Raw genomic sequence first — 11013 nt, forward strand, 5'->3', positions numbered from 1 at the left:
TATTTCAGTAGTATATTCATAGAAACAACCCCCTGGTTGTATATGTCAGCCTTCAAGGATAGTTACAGATTGGATATTCTTCAAGTCCACGATGCTGGCACGTATTGCCATTATCGGTAGGATTTGTAGGATTCATGTAGAACTGTTGATATCTCGTGATGATTGTTGAGAGGTGTCAGCTTATGTCACCACCATGTGGATCGTGGTAGTCGAGAAATTGGGGCACAATGAAACATTGACTACTGCATACGGTCACATAACGTGGAGATATTTTGTAATAAAGTCAAAACCATTGAATTTTTAACTCCTATTCATCATGATGGACGATGGTATAAACTAGGATATACAAAAAACAGATCCCCAGGTCTCATACCATTTTGGGATCCACAAAGGTACTATGGTATGTCTGCTCTACAACAAAGCAGCAAGACCAAGAAGACCGGCACCGACAACACCGGTGAGACCGGTGGGAAGGGCAGCACCAGCGTTGCCGCTGGCAGATCCACCAGTGGCGGAGTTGACAGCTGAGTTGACAGCAGAGGAAATGCTCGAGGCAACAGAACCTGCCTGGCTGGTGGCACTGTCAAGGGCGGAGGCACCCTCACTGGTGAGGCTGTTGAGGATGGAGCTAGCAGCAGTGCTCAATGAGTCCAAAGACGATTGGGCACCTGACGCGCCAGTGGCTGCGGCGGACGAGAGGCTTGCAAGACTGCTGGAGAGGTCGGATTGAGCGGAGGTGAGACTGGCACCGACAGATGATTCGACGGATTGCAAAGATGATTGAGCGGCACCACCAGCAGAGTCAGCGGATCCGGTGATGGATGCAACAGCGCTGCTAGCGCCTGAAGCAGCGGATGAAATGGCGCTTGATGCCTGGTCAGTTTGCCCGAGAGCAGGGACTGCGGCGAGAAGGGAGTAGAGGACAACGTTGGTGAGCTGCATGGTGACGGATTGTATGTACAAGGGTGTATTGGTACTTTTGTCAGGAAAGGGAGATTGAATTGGACAGATGGGATTGTGAGAACACGAGATGGTCAATTGAGATGTGAGAAGAGGTCAACTATATACGATACCTTCCTTCACACGAGTGACACGACATCATCTACCAGATGTTCTTGGAACGACCAAGCATAATCAGGGGTGGAAAACTGGGGTTGATACTCAAAGACTGGACCCACGGACCCAAACAACACATCTGACAGCATGGAAACTGCGTCATCCCAAGGCCACTGGCCATGAAACAAGGAGTGGAGGGGGATAGTTGAAGGTTAGTTGACTGGGTGCCTTGATTTTTGCAAGCATTGAGTTTCTCCGGATGAGGTTATTGATGGCAAGAGCTGGGCAAAGATGGCGAATGGACAAGTGAGAAGACGAAGAAGAGGCTCTGTGGATAGAGCTGTCATGTTTGACTCCCGGCACGCCTTGGCCGTGTTTAACGGATCAAGGAAGACGGCAATGCGGTCATTGAGGCTTGAGCTGGAGATCGAAGCCTGAAATGGCCGATCGAGAAGTCGATGTGATGGGAAAAACAAAGCCCATTTGGAGACATACGCCACAATGATCAACATTTCTGGCTTTCATCAGTCTGAAAATGGATTCCCGTGTGGCTTGCCAAGGAGGGACGCGACAACTTTGATCGTCATTGCATCAAGTTGCATGGCGTGCTAACACACCGGCCGACACTTCCGAACTTGAAGCAGAGAGAGTCTCAATAATTAATGAGATGATGGCTTGACCTCTTGAAGGTGGACCTGACCATGGTTCATGGTACCTCGGAGGAACATTCCACTTGGTTGTGTCGTGGTCAGTGGATTCGTGGAGTCGTGGCAGCCATTCGAGTTGTCTCGGAGTTTGTAAAACCGAGAGGACCTGGAAATAGAAAGATACCTAGGTATCTATGGCCGGAGAATATGTGTATTCGACCCTTGGTACTCGGTATTCATATTTGATCCTGTCGTGTTCAAACCACGTGGGTGTTCTGTGCTGTCAGTCTGGATCAAAATGGCGACATCTTACCTAGGTGGAATGAAATGAATTTAGCGATGCAACATGCCCCCGATGATGATTATCAGCACAATTTGTCCAGTCAAGCAACCTCAATGCACCTCATGTAAAGGTAACAAGACCTTTATCCATCTGAAGTTGAATAGAACAAAAACACGTGTGTAGCCAGACCCGTTGTAATTGGACCACTCCGACAACAAGATCCCGAGGTCATGCAGGAACAAGAGAGCCGTTGTAGGCTAAACGGAACAAGCACAAAAACATCTCCAACATATATCCCAATAGTATAAGTGACCACAATCAAGGTAGGTGTTCTGTATCATTCAGTTCGCTCTTTCCATCTTCAAGTTGGTGATTCTCTGGCATTTGTTCCTTCCTTGCTGCAGTCCAACATGATCTCATCAATACTCGCTCTTTCCCTGTCATGGGCTCTCCAAGTCCATGCCGCCGCCATCCCCTCATCGGCAACTGCGGAAGGTCTTTCTCTCTCTCCGGGTCTGCAGAACATCTTGTCAAACACGGACAACAATGATGCATATACCTACCCAACTGATCTGACCAGAGGAATCATTCCTGTATGTGAGAACAGCTGCCGAGAATGGCCTCTACCCCAACTCCATCATCACCTCTGTGCTCGGTGACTAACCTATCCACCCCCAGAAACCGATCCACTCTCACAATGATTACTGGCGCGATGTCCCCTTCTACTCTGCACTCTCCGTGGGCGCAGTATCCGTTGAAGCCGACGTTTCCCTCATCAATGGCACACTCTATATCGGCCACGAGCTGTCCGCCCTGACAGACGCCCGCACCCTGAAGTCCCTCTACATTGACCCTATCCTCGATGTTCTCAAGCGCGAGAATCCGACCACGAAGTTCGTGACGACTCCTACACGAAATGGTGTATTCGACACCTCGTCTGGCCAGACATTATACCTGTTCATCGATCTGAAAACCAATGGAACCACCACATGGCCCGTTGTAGTGGAAGCCTTACAACCTCTTCGTGATGCGAAATACCTGACAACTTGGAATGGTACGGCTGTCACACCCGGGCCTGTGACCGTGATAGGAACTGGTAATACTCCGTTGAACCAAATTGCTCCCCTGTCACAACGAGACTACTTCTTCGATGCAAACCTGGCCCTCTTGAACAGCTCCCAAGCCAACATCACAAGTGGTATTTCACCCGTGGCTTCCACTCAGTTCAGCCGATACATCGGCGAGGTTGAGGGGGCTGCCTTAAATGATACTCAACTCTCCATCCTACGTTCGCAACTAAAGCTTGCTGCTTCCAAGGGCATTGTTGGTCGGTATTGGGATACACCGTCCTTCCCCATCAGCACAAGGAATTCAGTATGGAAGACTTTGATCGAAGAGGGTGTTGGACTGTTGAATGCCGATGATCTACCAGAGGCAGCCGGCTTCGGAGGAATCAACGGTTATTGGTGATATGGTCTATTATGTCGATGTCTTGTGACCAATCCAACAGATGCAGAGGCCAGGTGACATACATTAATGTAGATACGAGGCATAAAAGCGTAATGAACTAATGAGCATCTCAAAATGATAAGATGATACCGCCATCAACTTTAGATCAGAGGCACACCACTGCGTTATAATTTACTTTTTTCTTTCAGAACCAAAAATGCCTGAGCCTTCGCACTGTGAACGTCAAAGTCTCGACCCTTCTTCCATCCCAACCAATTACTCAGAGTTTCCTCACCACCATCGCCTGCTGCTAGGGGCTTCCCTACCCACGGAACGTCAACCGGCAATGCGGGCGACCCCGTCAGCTCCACCAGAGGGCGATGGTCGTAATTGGCGGCCTCCATCTCCTGGTGCTCCAGCACGGGTGCACAACAAGCATCGGTGCCGTCAAAGATGGCCTCCCACTCGTTGCGGGTCTTGGTCTTGAATCGCTGCGTGAACAGCTCCCGCATGTACGGCCACGCACGGGGGTCGTCGCGCTGGAGGTCCTTCCCGGAGAGGACGTCCGCCGGCTCGAAGCCCAGGCCCTTGATCAGCTCGGCGTAGAACTGCGGCTCCAGCGCGCCGACCGACATGTACTTCCCGGCGTCTTTGGTCTCGTAGGTGCCGTAGTACGGACAGCCGCCGTCGAGGGTGTTGGTGCCGCGTGGACCGGACCACATGGGCACTTTGGTCAGCAGCCGCGGGAACGTCGCCAGGTAGCTGGCCCCGTCGACCATGTTGGCGTGGACGACCTGGCCCTTGCCGGACACGCCGCGGTGGATCAACGCCAGCAGCACGCCCGTGAAGGCCACGTGGCCGCCGCCCGCGAAGTCGCCGAGAATGTTGGCGGGCGGCGATGGAGGCTTGTCTCGCGCGCCCAGCATGGACAGAACCCCCGACACCGCGACGTAGTTGATGTCGTGGCCCGCCATCGCCGAGTACTTGCCATCGCGGCGGAAGCCCGTCAGGCGGACGACGATGAGGCGTGGGTTTTTCTTCAACAGCACCGATTCGGGGTCGAGGCCGATCTTCTCAAGGACCCCTGGCCGGAACGGGTCGATCAGGACATCTGCCTTTTCGAGCAGCGTCAGGAGCACGGCGAGCGACGAGGGGGCTTTCAGGTCGAGCGCGATCGAGGTTTTCCGTTCCGTGAGTAGGTCGTTGGTCGGTGGTGCGTGGGTGGTGGTGGGTCGGTCGATGCGCAGGACACTGGCGCCGTAGCTGGAGAGGAGTTGGCCGCAGAAAGGTCCTGTCGTCGACTTTTTGTTAGGCTCCCCTTGTACATAACACCATGGACGCACTGGAGTTGGTATTCTGGAATGGTATTACCTGGTGCCAGCCCGGCAAGTTCTACCACCTTTATGCCTGTGAGTGGGGGATTGGCGGACATGGTTTGCGGAAGAATGATACTGCAATGAGGGAGCAACGATGGAATGGTACTTTGGGAGAACCGATGAATTTCCAGTCGTCACAGCTCACCTACCTAGATAGACATCAGATGTATCTTATTGTCATTGTTGTAGCATCGCCGAGCCATGGTCCGGCATAGAAAGGTCAACCGAATCTTGGAGACCGAACGGCCGAGGTTCAAGAATTTGGGCCTCCAGTTATAGGCTTTACGAGTCACAAAACGCGGAGAAGTTGAACTTCGGTGAACCACAACCTCCAAGTGGTTTTCCACGGCGGTGCATAGGCCCGCCAAGGCAGGCCCTTCACGTGCATGTTACCTTTCAAGACCACCGTAGCGCTGCGGGCAAAAGAATATGGCCGGGTGAACTCACGGGTCAGCCTTCAAGTCGAACTTTGATCTACGTGACTAGGTACCTCAAGTGAGGTTCTTTCAGAGCAGTAAAGGCTCTGGCTTGACTCCAGAAATAGACGCCGTTGCATGAACAACGCACCACTGCAGGATCAAGATCCTTTTTCTCTTTCATGCAAGAATCTGTCAGCCTTGGGAACACACTCAATAACAATGGGACTTCAATACCTCGTCACACCGGTCATCAGACCATCTGTTCTCAATGCATGCGGCCACACTGCATCTACTACTAAGTACATATGAGCCGGCCCCTTCCCAACGGAAACCAATTCAGGTATCCGCGGATCATGGAACGGAATGCAGAGATGGCGCTGCACAGGATTCTTGACTACTTCTGTAGAAGGCCACGAGGACAAATGGCGGTCAAGTTAGGTACCTACCTAGGTCTGTATCTCGTCACAAGCTTCAAATGCGGTATTGACCACGAGAAGCCGAGTCTAACGATTTATGAACCATCTACTCGGACTGCGTCCCTACGCGAGCATTTTAACCGTTCGCGCTTGCGCCATCCTCTGGCGTACTTAGGTACCTACTCGGAGTCTCGGACATGGCCTCTCTACAATACCATTCGTCCGAACCCGCAAATTGCAGATTCAATAACGGGTAGCCGATAAGTAACTCACTTTATGTGGGTCGTCCACGTCGTCGTCTCTTGCCCCAAGCAGGTGCGGAGAGTGCAGACAAACGTTACTCGTACGGATCGTGATATACTATTATTATTTACGTACCATCTGTTGTCTCTCGCGTAGCAACAGGCCAAGAAATCCCATGTTCCAGAGGCCCATCGTCAGCAGGAGCGTGAGTCGAGCTAACTTTTGAGTCTCCATCCTGCGGAATTTTCACAAATGCCATGCCATGCCATGCCTATGGCAGACAACCCGCATTTTCGAAACAGGGCTGATATCAGACGGACGGCCCGGGTCTTGAAGGCTCAATCAGGTTTCCACCTGGCCTCCGGATAATTAGGTACTACTTGCCTGTCTGAGGATGAAAGCATTCCCGGACGGATAGGATAGGATAGGATAGGATGGTACCTACCTAGTAGTTAGCCATGCAGCAAGTCAGCAATTCAATGAAACGAATCCCCATCTTTTGATTTCGCATGGGTTGTGACTTCCTTTCCCGCTCACTATCTGTGGCTTCCCAAGGTTTAGTACTCGTACGGGTTGGTTTCGAAAACGTGCGGTTCCTGATGCATGCATGTATCGCCGTCCGTCGTCCACTGGCAGCGGGACAACCACGAGCGGGGCTAGTTAGAATAGTATGGACGAGTAAATCTTAGTGCATTTTGTTAGTCCTCCAGACTACTCGTAGTAGATACAGATACAGAGTACAAGTGCCAAACAAGACGGCAAGTTCTGTTCCCACCGCAACAGTGCTCCCAGACGAATCCCTGATCGACCCAGGGGCCCCCCAGAGGCTGACCTTGTTGCCCCTGGTCTTACTGCGTCATATACCCAGGACAGGTTTCCTCTTCGAGACTGCGATGTTCTCGGTAAACCAACTTTCTTTATCACTTTCGTTATGGGTTTCGACAAGTACCGGGTACTTGATCTGCAAGGTGATCTGTTTCCGTGTTGCCCACTTTGTTTCGATGAATGCGCTTCCCGAGTCGTCCAAGACGGGGGTGATGCGCCGAGACCACCTAGCCATATATAGTGTCGTTATAGTGGGCAACCATGGATAGGATAGGTATACTCGGTAGATATTTGCGGGTATGATACTACAGTATACCGTACGAGCAGAGAGAAGGGGACGGAGAGAGATTGTTTTAGACTCGGGCAGATGCCTTGTTTTCATTATCCAGGTTGCCGGGTTCAGGCCCTGAGCCATTCGAAATAGCCGACTGGCCCTTGCCTTGTCACTTCTGGGTTATCAAGTATCCGTATGCTGCTATTCAAGAACAAAAATCAAGGCCGCTCCCATGGGAGAAAAAAAAGAATATCCTCTGCCGTCATTGATATGCTGTTGCAAGTGCATGGGGGCAGGGCCATCGTTGAAATGTCCATCCCCCCCCCATTCCCACACTTGCCCTTTGTGGAATATGAACCGTCATCATTTCCATCCCATTTCCAGTTCAGATTAAAACGCCAGGACGAGGCCATGCTATCATATCTCTCGTTGGTCTCCACCGATCGTCCCATTTGGTGAACCACCCATGTTTCGTGAATCACGCCCGTAAGAAAAGAAAGAAAAAGAGGGAGAATAGTTGGACAGGTTATTCCAGCATTAGTCGTCCAGATCCGGGTTGGCAACGAATAATCGTACTCCAGAACCCATACTCATCGCTCGCTCATCGACACTTCCTCTTCTTCGTAAATCTTCGTTCTTCTTGGCTTGTGCGAGAGCTTGTTGTACAGAGCTTGGGCCGGTCATGTCTTTTAGTTCACCAAAAGAATCCTCACTTCCGGCCGGCGTGGCTTTGCCGTCTTCTTCATTAAAGTAGTCGTTCTTCCCTCCCATCGTAGAATGTCTCGTTTCGGGTTGTTCGGGAATGCCTTGACCGGGGGAACCTTCTCCACTCGGAGGAGTACTTGTCGAACTAAATCGTCCGGCATCTGGCCTTGGATATCCACTGCGATACTTTGCGCTGTTGGTACTGCTTCGACCACTTCCGCTGCGTCCATGGACCATACTGTCTCCACCCATACTCAGCTCTTCCTCTTCGGCACCGATTTCGTTCGCGCTTAGACGTAGTGGAACTGATGCGCCATTTAAATTGGCTGGCAAGTAGCCTGGAGCTTTAGGGACCCCGCCATGTCTAATCTTTCCCACCACACCACCCGAATTAATTGTGCTCGTCCGTCCAGCGGATGTCACACCTGCTACCTCCATTGCGGCTCGATGTTTGGCCGCTTTCTGCGCCGCCGCTATCCGAGGATCGATGTTTTGAGATCTGTCGCACCACACGGTGGCTTTCTGCCGTCGCATTAATGCCACATATGAAGTGGGACTGTTGGTGGCGACGGAGCGACCTGACGTCGACCGTCGGGGTACGCTCGTGGTCGAGGCTGTAGTTCCTTGTCGATGTACACTCATTGTATTGGAAGAGGAGGATTGGCGAGAGTGTGAAGTGGAAGGGTTGCGAGAATGTCGGCTGTTTGAATGTGCGGAAGGGGTTGAAGCTGGACTTTGGAAGGGGTGACCAGGAAGAATGGTGGAGGAGATTGTTCTCGAATGTTGATGATTGCTTATAGATCCGGACGGCGGAATGGGTCGTGTGGTTGTTGGTACAGCGTAGGTTGATTTTCGTTCGGGTCGAGTAAAAATGCCAGGCGGCGGTACCGAATTGGTGGGGGCGCGAGCTGGTAATGAGGAAATCGGGCCACTAGAGCGTGAGTAATCGTAGGATAGCGTGGGATCTGGGATAGATGTCCCAGTCACGGTCAAAACACTCATCGAAGGGTGGTTTCTGAGTGCTTGAGATTGTGGTGACTGAGGACAAAGGCGGTTGAAGTTGGTGAGAAGGCGAGAAGGGTTGAATGAGATGAGGCAGGCTTTGCCTGAATAATAATAATAATGGAGTGCAGGGTGAGTCGGGGTTGGTTCTTGGTGGTGGGGGCGAAGGCCCTTTGTTCGTTTGCTCAGGAATTGACCAGGTCAGCCAAGTCACCAGTCAAACACTCTCGACATTTGAGTTTGGAAGATGATTTGAAGCTTTGAGACGGTGTCGGAAGTCAAGTAATAATGGAGCCGGAGGGAGAGGAGTTGAGACAGCTGACACAGGCAGGCAGGCAGTCAGGCAGGTAGTGAGAATGGGAGCGAAACGAACTATTGAAAAGAGGTAATAATGAAGGATTCCAGTGTGTTAAAGGTCCGTATCTCTACAACATCAACCCCTCTCCGAGCGGACAAAATGCAGTCGAGTACGAGTACCCAGGTAGGAATTGCCAGAGGGTGGGCCAATAATGACGAATTGACCAGACCAGGTGTACGAGTGGGAAGATTGAAAAGAAGTCCGAGCGGGAGAAACGGGATGAATAAGAGCAAGCCTTGTTACGAATACTTGAGTTTTTGGACGGGTTCTGGACCAACTTTGCTGAGGTACCAAGTACTCGTACGGATTCCATCTGAGCTGAGCTGAACAGAAGTGAACGGGGGCCAGGGATGTTGCATGTTGCATGTTCCATACACTAGCCTTGGGATTTTACGGGCCTCGGGATGCCCCAGGATGCTGGAGGATCGAGCTCGTCACGACTCACGACTGTTTAATTCGTATCGTTACTCCGACGTCTGGATTTGAGGTGACTGCCCGTGATGCAATCATCTCAAGACACGGGCATGGGAGACATTGGTGGCTCTGACACGACTACTGATGCAAGTCAGAGTGGAATCTCCGCCCATCGGTTAAAGCCCCAATCGAGGGTTACTATTTCCTCTTAACGAGATCCTGATTCCTGAAGGACATGTTTTAGTTGTTCTGAAGGCTAAAAACAGGTACTGGACTGAGCTGGAAACCGGCCAGCTTTGGCCTGGAAGGTTGCGCCCAGGAGCCCGAGGGGTATCTCCCAATCAAATGCCCCAGGCATGCGAGGAACCCTAATAGTAAGATTTCCCCCTAGGAGCCTTGGACCTTAGGGGCCGAGCTTGAGGTGGTATTCTCAAGTTCTTAACCTGCAACATCTGTGGTCGCCTCCGCTTTCCTCCCCTATCCGTATTGTCACACCTGAATCCGATAATACGAAGATTCAATCAAGCCAAACCTTGCTTCGGCTTGCTCAATACGGACACACAGCCTGTCTGCCCAGTTGCTATCGGACCAGGGAGTAACACCGGGGACTTGCACTTCCTTTATTGCTCAATTCCCATCTCGTAATTCTTGGTCAATACTTCGCTGAGTGTCTCTTGACTGAAATTCCTCGAGCTCTCTTGGCTGGATCGAGATCGACCACCATGACGCAGCCACCAGATTCTTCCTGCACGAATCTCATGATTGTGGGGAGCCTTTCATTCTCCTTCTTCGCCGAGCACCCATAAAAATTTGATAGCCTTCAAGTGGTTGAGAGTTACTGAACACATCTTGAGCTTGTGACAGGCTGGAAGCGCAGGAACCCGACATGCAGAGGTGGGAACGGCAACCATGAACCCGCAGGATGGCGAACATTATTGGAGAGCGTGGAACAAAAGCTGAATCGATATTGGAGGCTCGAAGAAGAAAGTGGTTCTACAAGGCTTGTCTGTGCGTCATTTCGTTTCATATTTGGACATCCCTCTCCACCATGTTCGGGCCTTGTCCTCCACATAGCCCACAAGTCAAAAGACCTACAGAATTCCATGTGCAAACGAAAACTCAACATCAGCAAAAATCAGCACAACTGCGGACTGGGGCCCACGGGAGACGCCCAACGTCATTTGCCTTTTGGGTTCTGTGTAACAGACTTCAATGCATGCCACCGGAATTGAATCCCTGGTCCCTGATCGACAGGAGCGTCAAAACAGGTAAGATGCCTTGATTTGACCAAACCGATCCCAGACATAGGCCTTGTCAAGATTCGAGCAGGCATCGCTCTGAAGTCGTCTTCGGAAGTTAACACAATCGATGAGTCCTCTGATAGCTGATCAGCTTCCATGTAATCTTTCGTGAGTATATCAACTAATATTGTTCTCCTTGGATGAATATGGATCCTGAGCAGACGCTCCACATCATATTCCTGACACGTGCTGCGTGTCCACATAAGGCTACCAGCCACTTACTACTTCGCAGTCAGTCTCTGGCA

At 51.3% G+C, this 11013-nt stretch overlaps 4 protein-coding genes across 4 annotated transcripts; 1 reads left to right on the forward strand and 3 right to left on the reverse strand.

Moving 5' to 3' along the window:
- Nucleotides 1-411: 411 nt before the first annotated feature.
- LTR84_011077 (uncharacterized protein) lies at nt 412-942 on the reverse strand (the record flags this gene model as incomplete). Its single annotated transcript, XM_064854610.1, has 1 exon — nt 412-942. One exon carries the CDS (start codon nt 940-942, stop codon nt 412-414), a length of 531 nt encoding a protein of 176 aa, XP_064709336.1.
- Nucleotides 943-2396: 1454 nt separating this feature from the next.
- LTR84_011078 (uncharacterized protein) lies at nt 2397-3456 on the forward strand (the record flags this gene model as incomplete). The annotated part of the gene is made up of 2 exons (XM_064854611.1): nt 2397-2579; nt 2665-3456. The coding sequence occupies 2 exons, from the start codon at nt 2397-2399 to the stop codon at nt 3454-3456; spliced, it is 975 nt and encodes a 324-aa protein (XP_064709337.1).
- A 164-nt stretch (nt 3457-3620) lies between these two features.
- Nucleotides 3621-4867, reverse strand: LTR84_011079 (uncharacterized protein; the record flags this gene model as incomplete). Its single annotated transcript, XM_064854612.1, has 2 exons — nt 3621-4726; nt 4807-4867. The coding sequence occupies 2 exons, from the start codon at nt 4865-4867 to the stop codon at nt 3621-3623; spliced, it is 1167 nt and encodes a 388-aa protein (XP_064709338.1).
- Nucleotides 4868-7525: 2658 nt separating this feature from the next.
- On the reverse strand, nt 7526-8335 carry LTR84_011080 (uncharacterized protein; the record flags this gene model as incomplete). The annotated part of the gene is made up of 1 exon (XM_064854613.1): nt 7526-8335. One exon carries the CDS (start codon nt 8333-8335, stop codon nt 7526-7528), a length of 810 nt encoding a protein of 269 aa, XP_064709339.1.
- Nucleotides 8336-11013: the final 2678 nt, after the last annotated feature.

The sequence above is a fragment of the Exophiala bonariae genome (assembly GCF_035927105.1).
Source record: "Exophiala bonariae strain CCFEE 5792 chromosome Unknown scaffold_5, whole genome shotgun sequence".
Classification (NCBI taxonomy): domain Eukaryota; kingdom Fungi; phylum Ascomycota; class Eurotiomycetes; order Chaetothyriales; family Herpotrichiellaceae; genus Exophiala; species Exophiala bonariae.